This window comes from Pyricularia grisea (genome assembly GCF_004355905.1).
Source record: "Pyricularia grisea strain NI907 chromosome Unknown Pyricularia_grisea_NI907_Scaffold_1, whole genome shotgun sequence".
Taxonomy (NCBI): domain Eukaryota; kingdom Fungi; phylum Ascomycota; class Sordariomycetes; order Magnaporthales; family Pyriculariaceae; genus Pyricularia; species Pyricularia grisea.
The window spans coordinates 3,657,006-3,670,991 of NW_022156716.1; the positions used below are offsets into that span (position 1 = coordinate 3,657,006).

Consider the following 13,986-nt stretch of genomic DNA (forward strand, 5'->3'; position numbering starts at 1 on the left):
ACCGTTTGCCACATTCGCTTGAGTACATGCTCACATTCATCTACTCCTCGTACTCTATAATGGCACTTTTGTATGAAACTGTGCCAGCTTTTAAATATACTTGGATAGAATGTTTGGGAGACCTTTCAAGATATAGGTAAGTACACCCCTTTTTGTGTTCTGCTCCTCTGAAAAATTGCCCGCCTAATTGGTATTGCGTGAGTCTAGAATGGCCATTGAAGACGACGACGTTCGCGACAGAGAGGTCTGGACAGCTGTTTCTCGCGACTGGTACTCGCGAGCTAGTGACAAGGCACCCACCACTGGACGCCTGTATCACCATCTAGCAATCTTGGCGAGACCTAATGTTGTAACACAGCTTTTTTACTACGCCAAAAGCTTGTGTGTGCCCATTCCCTTTAACAGCGCCAGGGACTCAATTCTCACCCTCTTCGAACCCATCATGGCTGGCACACACCATAAGCTACACGCCGTCGATCGTGCGCTGGTCAGGTGTCACGGAACTTTCTTCACCGGCAAGGGCACCGAAGATCTCGAAGATGCGCGCAATGAATTTCTTTCGAACCTCGACCTGGCTGTGGCCAAGGGCGCAAGCCGCTGGCTTGAGGCAGGATATCAAATCGCCGTGACAAATCTTTGTGCACTGCTGGACTTCGGCCTGCCTACCAACGTTCTCATGATGGCACTTGACGCTTCGAACAAAGACATCCCTATGCGGAAAGTTGTAGTCGGAGACGAACCAGCTTCGGCCGAGCAAGAAGCTTCAGAGACGCAGAAACCGTCCAATACTGGTGATGAAAATGCTCCAGTTGCCGCCACCACGGAGGCCAAAGATGACGTGGTCGACCTCTCCAAACTTTTTAAAGAAGTTCTCCGGTTTGTGGAAAGCACAGATACAATTGTTCTTTCACGGCTGGGGGATCCGAACATACTTTCTTACCTCAACGTTAGGCTCATGTTCTTGCATCAGATGGCCATCCTGAAGGGCCCAGGCGGGGCCGAGGCTCAACCACCAGCAATTTCGCATCTCGAGGCTTCTTTCTCTTGGCATCTACTCAGTTTATGCTTAAACTCTTTTGCAGCGGGTTTTGAGTCTCCCAACAAATACGAGACGAGCGAGTTCCCCCGTACAGGCGAGAGGAGGCCGCTTCCCGAGGATTGGGCAATGCGCGGGCTTGTTTGGGCTGAGATGGCCTTTCCGGCCGATCATTTCAGCGTCAATGAAAGCATGGAGGAAGCCGAGAAGACGTTTGAGAGTCCATTGATGGGAGAACAACGTCGTGAGAGGTGTCTGTGGATCGCGTACCAGATCGCACAGATCCGAACATCGGGAGACGGCGAGGAGGGTCGTTGGATCACGTACGACGTTAACACAAAAAGGTTTCGTCCGACGGCCAAGTATGTGTCAACCGTTAACATACACTCTTCTATCACTAAAGCCACGTTCCTGGACGACGAGGACGTCCTCCCAGAGGCGGAGCTCGTGAGCACCAGCTCAGGGCCGGAAAGCACAGATGGAGGATTGTCAGGCGAGGAAACAAACTAAAATCCTGTCATCATTAAGTTTCCTGAGAAAGATGAGAGAGCCTGGTTTCGAGGCAGCAGCAACTTTTCTGTGTGATACACCTGGGTCCTTTGCCCAGTTATTGAAAAATTTGGTCAAAATTGTATGGAATTTTGAACTCTTTCAAAGTGGGCTAGAGCGAAAGCAGCTGGAATCAAAATCAAGATCTCGTGAACGGGCAACAGGATTTTCATGCTCATTGTAACGGCCTCAACAGAGGGCTCGCAGCTTTACCGAATGTATATGGATTTGTAGAATACTGAAAATACGCACTCTACCGCCGTTTTTCTAAGCCTCCAAAAACCCAAGCCTGCCCTTGACTGAAAGTAGAAGGCGTAAGGTGAGCATATTCTCAGCCTCAGTGCTCGAGGCAGTCCATGCCCTGGCGACTATTTCGCCATCTTACGCATGAGGCTACTGTGAAGTCACGCAATATAGAGAAAGATTTACGACAAGTTCGCGACGACGCGCTCTAGGCCATGCATACCGTTGCTCCAACATCGAGATGAGGGCAACCTACCATAGGGCGCGAATCAGCTGGTTTATTAATATGTTTTAGGATACGTAGACCAGCGACTCAGTACGCGTCCCGGAGGAGTGATTTGTCAAGAGTGGATCTTTTCGATAGTGGTAATTTATATCCGAAGGTGCATTTGGCAGGCCCTTTTTCCTGGGCGTCAGTCATAATGTGAAATGAAACCCTTTGTAGATGGAAGTATGCGTTGTTTGCTGATCCCAGCCCCATTAAACTTCATCCTAGGAGAGAGATTGCATGCAAGCCGGCTGAGCAATGCGAGAAGGGTGCGGAGTCAGTGGCTGCAGCTATTAAAACACCCTGCGCTTTGTGGGTTGCACAGTTTCTCCTATGGTGGATTAGACTTGACTGGACACAGACCGTAGTAACGGTCAAACCTGTTATCAGGTCGTATAAGCCTTGTTCAAGACCTGTGATCCAATCGCTTATCTGTGACGCGTGCTGATTGACATCCCACAACAACAACATACAAGTGTTTTCGTGTGGAAGGAATTGTGATGATGGTTGGAAGATGCGTCTTCGCGAACGCGTTGTACGTAGTTGCAAGTGTCGTGTGACCCTGCGGTGGCGCTACCCAGTATAGAGCAACATAAATTACCAATCTTGACCGATTCTGATCCAGTTTCTCAGTTGAAATACATTCACCCAAGCTGAGAAGCAGGAAGCATCGCGGTCAAATCCAGGCCTCGGCGGAATATTCCCTAAGCTGAGCTGCCAGCAGAGGAGTTATGATGGAAGAATTCTTTTTTACAAGAAGTCCTGAGCCCCAGCACAATAGCCATCTGTGGCAGGGAGAAGATGAAACTCCGCTATTGGAGCAGATCAACTATTCCCACAGCACTTGGCCTGCTCAAACACATCCGAGCTTAGAATATGTTTTCCAAACAAATTCGACGGCACTTGAAGCACAAACCATCGGTGAGTTGCTATGTTGCACCTATCCCGCACAAAACTACTAACTGTGTGCACTTTCGCATGGAATAAAATACAGGCCATGGTCAGCACGACGGGCTGCAAATCCAAGCCGGCGTGGCATATAATTCACTACCTTTGGAGAACTCGATGATTCTCGACCCACAATCCGGGGTCACAGCTCATTTTGAAAACCTTGAATATCCGCCTAGCCAACAACAAACGTTTACACCTGCTACCCAGACCTCAAGCCCGATTCTTGAGCAGGTTGTTACTAGAAGGTTCACCTGTTTTACCTGTTCAAAGACATACGCGACTAATTATGGTTTGAAGAGGCATCAGTCAATACGTAAGAGTGCTTCTTGTCTTGAATTTGATTATACGATAACTAAACGTACGAATAGAACACAGCCAACTTTCTTCGGGTTTGCAAACTTACACATGTAAACTTTGCAACACAGAGTTTACGCGCAAAGACACCCTACAGCGTCATTTAAATAGGATACATGAGAGTGACGAAATTCGTTGTAGGAAATTACAATCTGACGGTTCGAGCTGAAAGTATGGGCTTTGGGCTTCTGAGCGGTTGGTAATGGGTTAGGCAGCAGGGAGTATTTTTGTCTTTGACAGGCTTAGTTTCAGCGGTTCTGGATGCCCTCCGAAGCGTGCTTTTTGTAGGTTCATTTGTGTAACGAGAGACTGGTTTTGAACCCAGGAGTATCACAAAAATACGTTGCTGTGTAATCGTTTCCCGACTTCTGATTACGGCAGAGCTTTGGAAAGAAATTGAGCATTTCCTACAATTGTGACTCAAGGTGAGGCAATGCCCACTGGTTTCCAATCCATTTCCATTCTATATAGATCACGTCTCGCTCAAGAAAACGGCCAACAATTGCGGCAGGTCTCAATAATCCAAGCTGTCAATACCAAGAATATACGTATTGCAACTATTTTTATCCAAATTCCAGACCGGAGTCAATGACCGCTAGCGCTTCATCCCTAACGTGACAAGGTTGTGGGGAGAAACGATATATTGTAGGGCCAGGAGGGCGAACAGTCATTTGGTTCAGTCCGTCGCCCCCAGCCAGTTTTCCAGGGATTGGCAAAGGGACTGCGCAGCCAAGCGCAAGCAGATACCAAAATTCTAACTGTCGGCTATTCTGTAGTGTCACAAATGTGTTGTGACTCATGTTCTAAGCTTTGGTGTGGCTAGAGGATGACTGTCCGTCACGATGAGCTCTGAGACATGCTGGAGAGACGATATTCCAATCAATTTTTACTACACGCTCGCGAGTAAGATTGTCTCACTAGTGGAGTGGGTCAATGGAGATAAGGGGAAATGTCTTCCAATAAATCTTATTTATCACCTCCGTCCGGCTGCAGGTAAACGTGTGCTAATAGGCCAAAGCCCTCATCCAGAGGTGCAGCTTGAATATCACATCACAGACGTGTGAATCCGCTAGCAGTCGCCACGGCACCATCCCGCACGCTTCTCTTGCACTCTTCTTGCTTGCTGCATTACCAACTACCCACATACAACCATGATCTCATCATAGAAACGACCATAACCAACGACAGGGCTACACGCCTTTCCTTTGTTGGATGACCCCAGTTGAAAAAAGAGCTAGAACCCAGATTAGGAGACGGTGAACGAATAGGAAAAAGTCTGTTCAGAGGCAGGTTTGGCGATTATCAGCTCAGGGCTACTGTTGCAAGGAGCATGCAAACCCCTTCACCCGTGAACGTGGCGACGGTAGGTCGGCTGTTGAGGTCTACATATTTCTTTATGTTGACGTCACACGCGATTAAAGCGAGCCAGAGAGGTTACGCCAGATATTCGCTGTCAGGGTCTCATGCCGACCTCTTTCAAGACCGACAAGAAGAAAGCTCAGCAATAGTGCCACCGTCAGTTTTATTCACACACTCCTGGGTCCCATAGTGGGCTACAAAGAGGTCCAACGACTATGTATCGGCGTTGCTTGCGCATTATCATACTTTTAATCCCTCATGAGGACGCTGTTATTCTCGAACCACTTGCCCTCGGAAGATTCCCCACGTCTTTCGCAGCTTCGGTACTAGACCTGCGGCGTTCTCTTCGTAGGCGCTTGTCCGAAGACGATCCATACCTTCTCGATGGCTACAAACGAGTGTAAACTGTATTGGCGTACTGGCCAATAATATTGTATGGCGGATACATAGCGGCAGTGGCTCAAAATTGGACTTGCGTTAACCCAGAGTGTTTAAGGAAAATCATACGAAGTAGCTTAGCACAACCTTCCCATGGGCTCGAATGCCCATTCCCATAAAATCTCGCTATATACCACGCAATGCAGCTCATGACCACAGCTTTATCCTACTGATCTCTCCATTGACCCGCCCTACAATAGTTCCCCAAGCTTGCCACAAAGTCAACTTAACATTCGGCAAAGACCAATCTTGCCAGATAGGCCCAGCACAGACGGCAAACCCATCGAAAACAGCAGCATAGTCGGCGATGACCAGGAACAAAGAGACTGTAAGCCAAAACTTGTACACCCACAACCCCTAAGGAGATTCTCAGGACTCTGGCATATTGCATTTCAGAAGTGTTGCCCTTGCTTCCAAACTCCTGTTAATGGTAAAAATTAGCGACTCTCCAAACTTGGCTTTCTGTTGCCACACTCGTACCTAATTGAGAGAGGATCATCGCCCATGTTCCGGCAAACTCAGTTATATCCGCTTCGGCCCATTTTCGAGGTGATTTTGGTTGAGGGTTTCTTTTTGTTATGGGGGTGAAATCTTCTCTGATTTTTTTAACTGATTTTGCTGTCGTAAGTTATAGATGCCTTTGTCTGGTACGAACGACTTTTATAATAGGGAGAATAGCCAAGGTCAGCGAGGCTAGCACAAAGCCTGCAGTGACCCGTTTGTTACACAGGGACCGGGTTTCGTTAACTGGCCCAGTTCCGCCATTTCATTATAGAAGATTGTCAGGTGGGAATGATTTTGGCCGTCGATAGTATTGAGCATATGTTAAGAAGTGGCGGCGAAATACAGCTTTCCCCTTCGCCGAACCGGGGAACTGTATCACCACAGTCATGGGAGCCAAGGTGGCGACAGCTGCTTGGTCGCCCAAGCTTTCCAGGATGTCGAATGTTGCAAAAAAAACTGCAATTGGTCTTGATCGTTTGCAACTCCTTCGATCCTGTCTGCCAGGTGCAGCTTGTCCCTCAACGACTTCACTCAGCAGTGACGAGGAGCGACCTACATACCCAAGACTGTTGAAGCCCGGTGGCACTCTTACTCTCAAGCTTTCTGGGTTAAAGGTTTGCAATCAAACTCGACCATTATCTCCATACACTTATCAATCTACTTCTAAAAATCGACTGGATACCCATTTGTAGGCCATCAAGTACGCGATATATTTTTTGTTTGCTCTCGTGCAGGCAGGGGTGTGCGTGGACACCGGGAGGTACAAAGTCGCATGGTACCCTGGCAACCACGCCAACGCGAGCTAAGGCACAATCCACTGGTGGCGCATCCAAAGATACTTCCAATCCCAGCCACAATACCAAACGAGCCACAGCACAGGTAGTGGGACACAAGTGCAAGCTTTGCCCGACCGGATTGCAAAATTTCCGTGGTGGATCCGCGTTTATTATCTCGCTCCGGCTTCTTCGCAACCGCGCAGGCTGAAATTAGTTGCGCAGAACTCATTGATCTAGAGCCTATTGCCACAGCCGAAGCTACTGGTAATGACTTTACCCATTTCTATGTTGCGAAGCTTTCTCGCAATAATATGGCTGAGATAACATTTCACATAAAACTAAGAGTAGTAAACGTCTGCCATCACTTTCCTCAAGATCGTGTGCTCCCTTTCGAGTTTGCGATCATCCTTCGCCGTCCTCTTGGCCGTCCTCTCGACTTGATCGAGTCTATAGCATAATTCGTACCATTTTGGATTTTTGGTGGGAAGAAGCCCGTACGCTTCGCAAGGTAGAACAACCTTTCTCTCTTGTAGCAGTAGTATGATGCCGGTTTCGGTTCGACTGCCACTTTTGATTCAACCCACGACGCGTTGATGATATCCACTATTCTTTACATTATTAACTGCACTGGCTTACGGGAGCATTATGTGGCGTACTATGATTTGACTTGTAAAGTCCAGAACACTCCGTTCTTGGTTTTGCGAGCATGTCGCTCGGCCGATACATCCAAAAAACCCGCAGATACTTTTGGCATGACTCTGGCACTATCTTGCGGCCATCAAGTTTTCGGTGCACTTCGAGAAGGCGAACTTCGAGAAGGATGGCGATCGAGTAACTCGCGGAACCAGTGTCTACTTCTATAAAGTCGCCACGGTTATAAATAATGCCATCCTCTGCTGTTATCGGTTAGATTGTGCATTTTTTCTGGACTCGTGGGAGAGAAAGGCTTACCGGTAAAACTCGTGCTTTCACTCAGGTGCCGCCAATCTGGCAATCGCAGTTTTGTTCCATTTTGGACACCATATCGAATGAAGTGGCCAGGCAGCATTTCATCTCGTTTGAACGCCACTTTCCCATCATTAGGACCGGGATAGACAATTCGGTAAGGGCAGGGCGCCATAGTGGAGGAAATAACAAATATATGTCTAAGGCTAAGTTTCGTCGTGGTCAGGCGTTGGGAGAGGATTCGCTTTATGGCAGCACAGACACTTGCTCTACGAGTAGAAGACAGAGCCTGGGGGTTGGCCTAGGGTGGAGTTCAGAGGTACCGTACATTCCATGGAAAGAACACAGAGTGGGGGCTTCCAATCAATCCTATCACTGTTCTTTTCGTCCTGATCACTGCAGATGCACGCCAAGAACCTGCAAAAGCGCGCCGCTGACCGAGACACGCAACAAATTGGCTCTCATTGGTCTGCCGAATTTATCGAGTAGAAAGATTACAGCGTGGGTGTCACACCAGAAAGATGTGAGTCCTCCAGCAGTCTCCCTCGCACGTTTTTGCCTTTTTTGAAGGTTCGAATGGCCTAGGAGGGCCGGAAAAAGGAAACTGATTCCTTATACTGCTAATGTTGCTGGGGCAAAGTTGACGCTTTCGAATGATCACCCCGCAAGCTGAGACCATGAGTGACATCAGAAACGTCATCAAGGCCTGTCTTGTTGGCCAGGCAGGTGGCACATGCACGCTTACCCGGGGACTTGGAGCATTCACTGGCCTTGGCCACAGCAAAACGATCAAGGATTAGATCGCCACTTTTGCCTCAGACCTGTCACTAAGCTCTGGACTGTTTCGATGGGCTCTGTGCAGCAGACAATATATCTAATAGTCTTTTTGCTGTTTATGTCACGTCTTCGTACGAAGCACGAACATATCTTAGTACATAGAACTTCTTTAATTTCTTCATCAATCGTGAGTTATCTTTGGAGGAAGCCACAAATGTGTGCTTCCAGTGCAAATCGGCACAGCACTAAACCAAGACCACAGTCTCTAACGCTGGTTTTCCCTCCATGAACCCCGGAACAGGTGTCTTGTAAATGCCTCATCAGGAATGCTTCCGTCATTGGTACTGCCTGAGTGTGGCTGCCCCATCCCGAACCCATCGATCGGCAGAATGAGTGTGTCGCGGAATAACGTCGGAGTACCTAGAGATGAAAGGTCCCTCATGTCTGTTAAACCCTTGTCCGTCTCTTGCAAATATTCCCAAACCACATCCGTCCATGCTGCTGGGCCGGTGGAATTCATAACCTCAAAACTCGTCGGTCTCCAAGACGGGCTTTCGCTGGAGATGTTGTGCTTTTGCTTCAGATCATCCCAAGACTGAACAACCCGGGATATCATCATTGGGAAGACAGGGTGACCAGGGGCGGCGGCTATGGTCCATTGGCAGAACTGGAGTGTATGAGCGATGTCGGCCCATCTGCCTCCATCACGTTGGTCGAACTCAATACCGACGACCAGCCGGGTATGGTTGCGGAACGGTCTCGGTACCCAGTCGTCAATAGGCTTTAACGCGACAGTGTCTGTGTCTGTATAGACCCCACCTTCAATATAGAGAAGTAAGTATCGAAGTAGATCGGATCTCATGCCAACATTAGGCAAGGAGTTGAAGGTTGAGACGATGGCCTCGTCATGGCCAAAGTAGCGGTTGACAAAGTCTTTCCCGCCATCAGGACCAACTAGAGTACTGCAAATAGTCAGTTGAAGCCCTAGGAATTGATGAATTTGTAGCACAGATACCCCAGCTGACTGCACTTACTATGTGTAATCTGGGTTCATGGCCAGCCAGGTAGCCGTCTCCTTCAAAGTGTCTGGCTTTACCTGATTCTTCTTACCCCAGACTCTCGGGAGTATAATCTGCCAAATACTCTGAGGAATAAGGGGATCCTGGTGTGGCTTGACCCAGTCATATTTTGCGGAAGCATCGTCCCAGCTGCGGTGTTTTTGCCGGGTGAAGCCATGGTCTGGTGAACCGGGCCGTTGCAAGATGGAAGTACTGTACAGTAGCAAGCATGTTGTTAACACTACCATGGATAGACCTGTCAAGAGGCGGGTGCGGTATCGCGGTCGTATAACGTGCTGAAGGGCGTGATTGCACAGAGACGACATTGATTTTGAATCGGTAATACCATGCATTTAAGATGCGAGAGAATCAAGTGAGGATGCTAAGCAAGGTCTACTTGCGCCCTATGATAGCTACTGCACCGCTGGATAATGGTTATCATGGCGTTACACATCAACTGTCTAGGCCAAAAAGCATTTTGGCACCCGTGCAACCAGCCAGCATTATAAATCAGGACTGAGGGTGATACACAAGTTCAATTGCAACTTCTGCTGTAACAGCCGCCAGTGAGGCCAAGACTTCCCTCTAAACTAGGTACATGGCGCCTGGTTGCGGGCTTGGATGAACCTAAGATACCGTAAGCCGGGATCCGGGGTCCAGCGTCGTTCAAAGATACAAAACGGCCAATTACCGCCTTTTCACCTGAAGAAAATGCAAGAAAACGAACTTCCGGATTTTTTGTAAGCACCAGCTCAAGATGCTGCTTTCGATTATTCTCACTGTTTTTATTCCTTTGAGCAGCGCGTTCGGAGGGCCTTTTAGCCTTTGTATTTCAGACCCTCCTTTGCAGCTCGTTGCTGGCAAATCCGTAATACAAACAATGTACATGCACTAAACCCCCTCCCTCCGTCACTAATGCAGCAATGCTAACCAGATTTTGCAGCAACCATACCCCGGCCAGGAAAGACTGCCGCGCAGCCATTTACTTTGCAAATCCTGCCTTTCCACCAATCACGTACTTTTATGGCTCAGGATCCTGTCATTTTGGATCGGAAAACGCCAGCTTCCAGGTGCCCATCAGTGTGCCAAATGGTGATGCATATGTGACCTGGTCAGACCCGTTCATCCCTTGCCTCTTTTCTACCTTACGTTACACTAATAAAAAGCTGTGTAGGACGTGCGGGGCGGCAGCACATATGTGTATGCGCGCTAATGTTTCGGAGGGACGCGGTACCCTTCGAGCTCCCCAGTCACAAGACGGGACTATTTCTTGTCAAACGTGGTCCCAGAATGGTAACACGACACTGTCGGCGTCCTTTCACTCTGTGGAAGGTGATTCGACCACAAATACAGGCAGAGGCACAACTTCGAGTACAAGCACAACGTCAAGCACAACGTCAAGCACAAGCATAACCGTAACCACAGCCGCAAGCCCCGCGAGTTCTGTGGTTATCAGCGAGGATCAATCCATCCCACGCTCCAATTTATCCAATACCGTGAGCCCCAGCGCTGACGGCAATGGTTTTGTTCAGGTTAGCACCGCTTCTCGTCTTGCAGCCCCTGACATCGCTCGAGGGTTGGTTACAGTAACTCGAACCGTTACAACTCTATTTACAACTATTGTACTATCCGAGTCGCGTTGAGGAGTCTTCGATTATATGTAGCATGTGTTTCGGTTGATTCTTCACCTCAAAGATTTATGCGACATTTGTCGTGGGGGATTTTCATATTATTTAGGTGTGTAGTCCGAAATAACTTTGCTGTGGATACATGCCTCTTCATACTTGCTGGACTCGCAGTTTTTAGCGCCAATGTAATCCTAAGCTTTTTCACGGTGTGTGGGGCATGAATGAATATTGGCCAATCGTATTGCAAAACAAATTATAGGTGGGCTGGTTCCAACCTATCAAAATATGTGCAAACGCTTTTATTGTGATACCAAACTGTCGGGTTTATCTCCGCTTCTTCAGCACACCGGTAGTAATTTCCAGCTCCTGAAGCAACACGGTGATCCGGCCACAAAAAATCCCCCGATTATTTTGGGGAAGCCATCACAAATACCGCAATATGGGGAAAACAAAAGCCTACGGAAATAACCTGAGCGTGATGAACTTAGTTGGAGATACGATGAAGGCGTCTTTATTGTTCCTATCTGCAATTCGAAGGAAATCAGGAAAAGGGTCTGCTCCTACGTCCCTCCAGGGGTGCAAGAACAAACAGAACAAACAGAACAAACAGAACAAACAGAACAAACAGAACAAACAGAACAAACAGAACAAACAGAACAAACAGAACAAACAGAACAAACAGAACAAACAGAACAAACAGAACAAACAGAACAAACAGAACAAACAGAACAAACAGAACAAACAGAACAAACAGAACAAACAGAACAAACAGAACAAACAGAACAAACAGAACAAACAGAACAAACAGAACAAACAGAACAAACAGAACAAACAGAACAAACAGAACAAACAGAACAAAAACAAACAGAACGGACAGAAGCCTGATCGGCATTAAGATTCTCCGTAGAAGCAAAACTGCCAATTGCATTATCCACTGCTGTGAGTTTTGCAGCAACAAAACTTAACGCTTGCGAATCTCCAGCTGCCCGCATTTTTTTCGGGCGGCGTTTATCTCCTCATCAACTCCAGCGCCAAACTTAGTCCGAAAAACTGACCTGCTCCACACATAGAATGGTACATCCGGTGAGTCATTTTTGAAGTAGCCTACGACGTATGTCCGCGGCCATCTTTGGGCGTTTTCATCCGGCGCGGAAGCAAAGAACGCGACTACAACTTCCGATAGCTTTTTGCCGCTGAGTGAGGACGCGTCACGACTTTTGCCAATTATTGACACCGGGCATTGGTATGCCTGCTCCCTGTAGTCTGACTTTTTCACTAGAACATACCTTTTTGCCTGCGGATGCTCAGTGTTAAGGCTCTTGAGTTGGACTGCTAAATAAAAGCTAATATCCAGTACAATTGTGCCTTTGACACTGCGTTTGTCACACCTGTCAGGGTCATACGCTAGAGTAATTTGTACGTTTCCGTGGGGCTTTGTTCTGTCAATGAACGTTCTTTCTCTTAGATCGGCCTCTGGATCTTCGCTAGTCAATCTTGACGTTCTCGAACCAACCATACTTTTGGTATTTGTGCGGGGGTACTTCCGACGATAAGCCGAAAATCGCTTTGACATCTTTTGGTCGCCATAAAAGCCGTCTTCTAGAAGCTCCAGGGCGCCAGGACAGGTTTCAATCCACTTGCGCGCAGAACGGAGGAGTCCGTTCGGGGTTTCATCTGGGTTTTCGTGGGCGAGTAGGAACTCCAATCGGAATTTCACATCAACGAAGTCGCAGCCACGCAACTTGCAATCCTGTTGAAGTGCTCGCCAAGCGGGCGTATGCATATTTTGAGTACTAACTCTTTTAAAGAGAAGTGGCCAAATATTGTCTTGCTCCTCAGAGGAATCATCCGCGGAGGAATCCTCGGGTGAACCCTCCTCCTCGTTCGTAGCGTCTCTCATTTCTAAATCCTCTTCTATGGTTGCAATCTTCTTTGTCGCTTTTGGCTGTTTTTTCGCAGGTGCAGGTTCCTCTTCTTCCTCATCATCTTCGCTATCAGGAGTTGGCAATTTACTTTTCCCCTTTGTCTTCTTTTGCGTAGGCGCGGGCTCTTCCTCTTCATCATCTTCGCTATCGGATATCTCTACAACCTTTGGCTTCTTTGTCGCTTTTGGCTGTTTTTTCGCAGGTGCAGGTTCCTCTTCTTCCTCGTCATCTTCGTTATCACGAGTCGGCGGTTTCTTTCTCTGTGCCCCCTTTACCTCTGGTGCTTTTTTCGCCTCCTGGTCGGAAAATTTTATCCTAACGCCACTGTCTTCAGGGACTTTGTATCCTGCTTTCTCGGCTGATTTGCGAAATTTTTTCTCGGCTGCGGCGAATTTCTTTGCGCTTCCAGACCATTCAATTGGATAGGGACTCATTTGCTCGGCTTGGTCTGCTGCAAAGTTCACATCGGGTGCTAACTCATCAAGGAATGGAATCAAGTTCTGCTCAAGGNTCATCTTCGCTATCAGGAGTTGGCAATTTACTTTTCCCCTTTGTCTTCTTTTGCGTAGGCGCGGGCTCTTCCTCTTCATCATCTTCGCTATCGGATATCTCTACAACCTTTGGCTTCTTTGTCGCTTTTGGCTGTTTTTTCGCAGGTGCAGGTTCCTCTTCTTCCTCGTCATCTTCGTTATCACGAGTCGGCGGTTTCTTTCTCTGTGCCCCCTTTACCTCTGGTGCTTTTTTCGCCTCCTGGTCGGAAAATTTTATCCTAACGCCACTGTCTTCAGGGACTTTGTATCCTGCTTTCTCGGCTGATTTGCGAAATTTTTTCTCGGCTGCGGCGAATTTCTTTGCGCTTCCAGACCATTCAATTGGATAGGGACTCATTTGCTCGGCTTGGTCTGCTGCAAAGTTCACATCGGGTGCTAACTCATCAAGGAATGGAATCAAGTTCTGCTCAAGGGATGCGTCTGCTTGCTCGAAAAAACGACGGATGTCCCGAGCAGTACGCTTCAACTGCCGTTGTGCAGCGGTCCCTTCCTCTTTCTTATCGTCGTCTTTCCTGTTGGCAAGCTTTTTATCTCTCTCTCTTGTCTTCGCCATGTTTATGTCTAACAGGTGTATAGTTCAGGAATTTGTTCAAGTCTGTCGCTTGCAAGTTCGTATGGAACTAG

At 47.9% G+C, this 13,986-nt stretch overlaps 4 protein-coding genes across 4 annotated transcripts; 2 read left to right on the forward strand and 2 right to left on the reverse strand.

The window, feature by feature from the left end:
* The first annotated feature begins 2,750 nt into the window (after nucleotides 1-2,750).
* PgNI_01094 (uncharacterized protein) lies at nucleotides 2,751-3,802 on the forward strand. Its single transcript, XM_031121170.1, has 3 exons — nucleotides 2,751-3,017; nucleotides 3,091-3,360; nucleotides 3,416-3,802. Exons 1-3 carry the CDS (start codon nucleotides 2,828-2,830, stop codon nucleotides 3,568-3,570), a joined length of 615 nt encoding a protein of 204 aa, XP_030987496.1. The 5' UTR covers nucleotides 2,751-2,827; the 3' UTR covers nucleotides 3,571-3,802.
* A 3,014-nt stretch (nucleotides 3,803-6,816) lies between these two features.
* Nucleotides 6,817-7,678, reverse strand: PgNI_01095 (uncharacterized protein; the record flags this gene model as incomplete). The annotated part of the gene is made up of 4 exons (XM_031121171.1): nucleotides 7,430-7,678; nucleotides 7,135-7,374; nucleotides 6,944-7,081; nucleotides 6,817-6,914 (listed from the first exon to the last, which is right to left on the reverse strand). The coding sequence occupies exons 1-4, from the start codon at nucleotides 7,596-7,598 to the stop codon at nucleotides 6,817-6,819; spliced, it is 645 nt and encodes a 214-aa protein (XP_030987495.1). The 5' UTR covers nucleotides 7,599-7,678.
* Nucleotides 7,679-8,465: 787 nt separating this feature from the next.
* Nucleotides 8,466-13,915, reverse strand: PgNI_01096 (uncharacterized protein; the record flags this gene model as incomplete). Its single annotated transcript, XM_031121172.1, has 4 exons — nucleotides 8,466-9,162; nucleotides 9,235-9,471; nucleotides 12,428-13,283; nucleotides 13,354-13,915. The coding sequence occupies 4 exons, from the start codon at nucleotides 13,913-13,915 to the stop codon at nucleotides 8,466-8,468; spliced, it is 2,352 nt and encodes a 783-aa protein (XP_030987494.1).
* On the forward strand, nucleotides 9,970-10,901 carry PgNI_01097 (uncharacterized protein; the record flags this gene model as incomplete). Its single annotated transcript, XM_031121173.1, has 3 exons — nucleotides 9,970-9,998; nucleotides 10,202-10,369; nucleotides 10,433-10,901. The coding sequence occupies 3 exons, from the start codon at nucleotides 9,970-9,972 to the stop codon at nucleotides 10,899-10,901; spliced, it is 666 nt and encodes a 221-aa protein (XP_030987493.1).
* Nucleotides 13,916-13,986: the final 71 nt, after the last annotated feature.

Coding starts and splice junctions, on each gene's coding strand:
- PgNI_01094 (XM_031121170.1), top strand. CDS start 2,828: ATGATGGAAGAATTCTTTTTTACAAGAAGTCCTGAGCCCCAGCACAAT. Junction 3,018..3,090: donor ACTTGAAGCACAAACCATCG/GTGAGTTGCTAT, acceptor AATAAAATACAG/GCCATGGTCAGCACGACGGG. Junction 3,361..3,415: donor GAAGAGGCATCAGTCAATAC/GTAAGAGTGCTT, acceptor ACGTACGAATAG/AACACAGCCAACTTTCTTCG.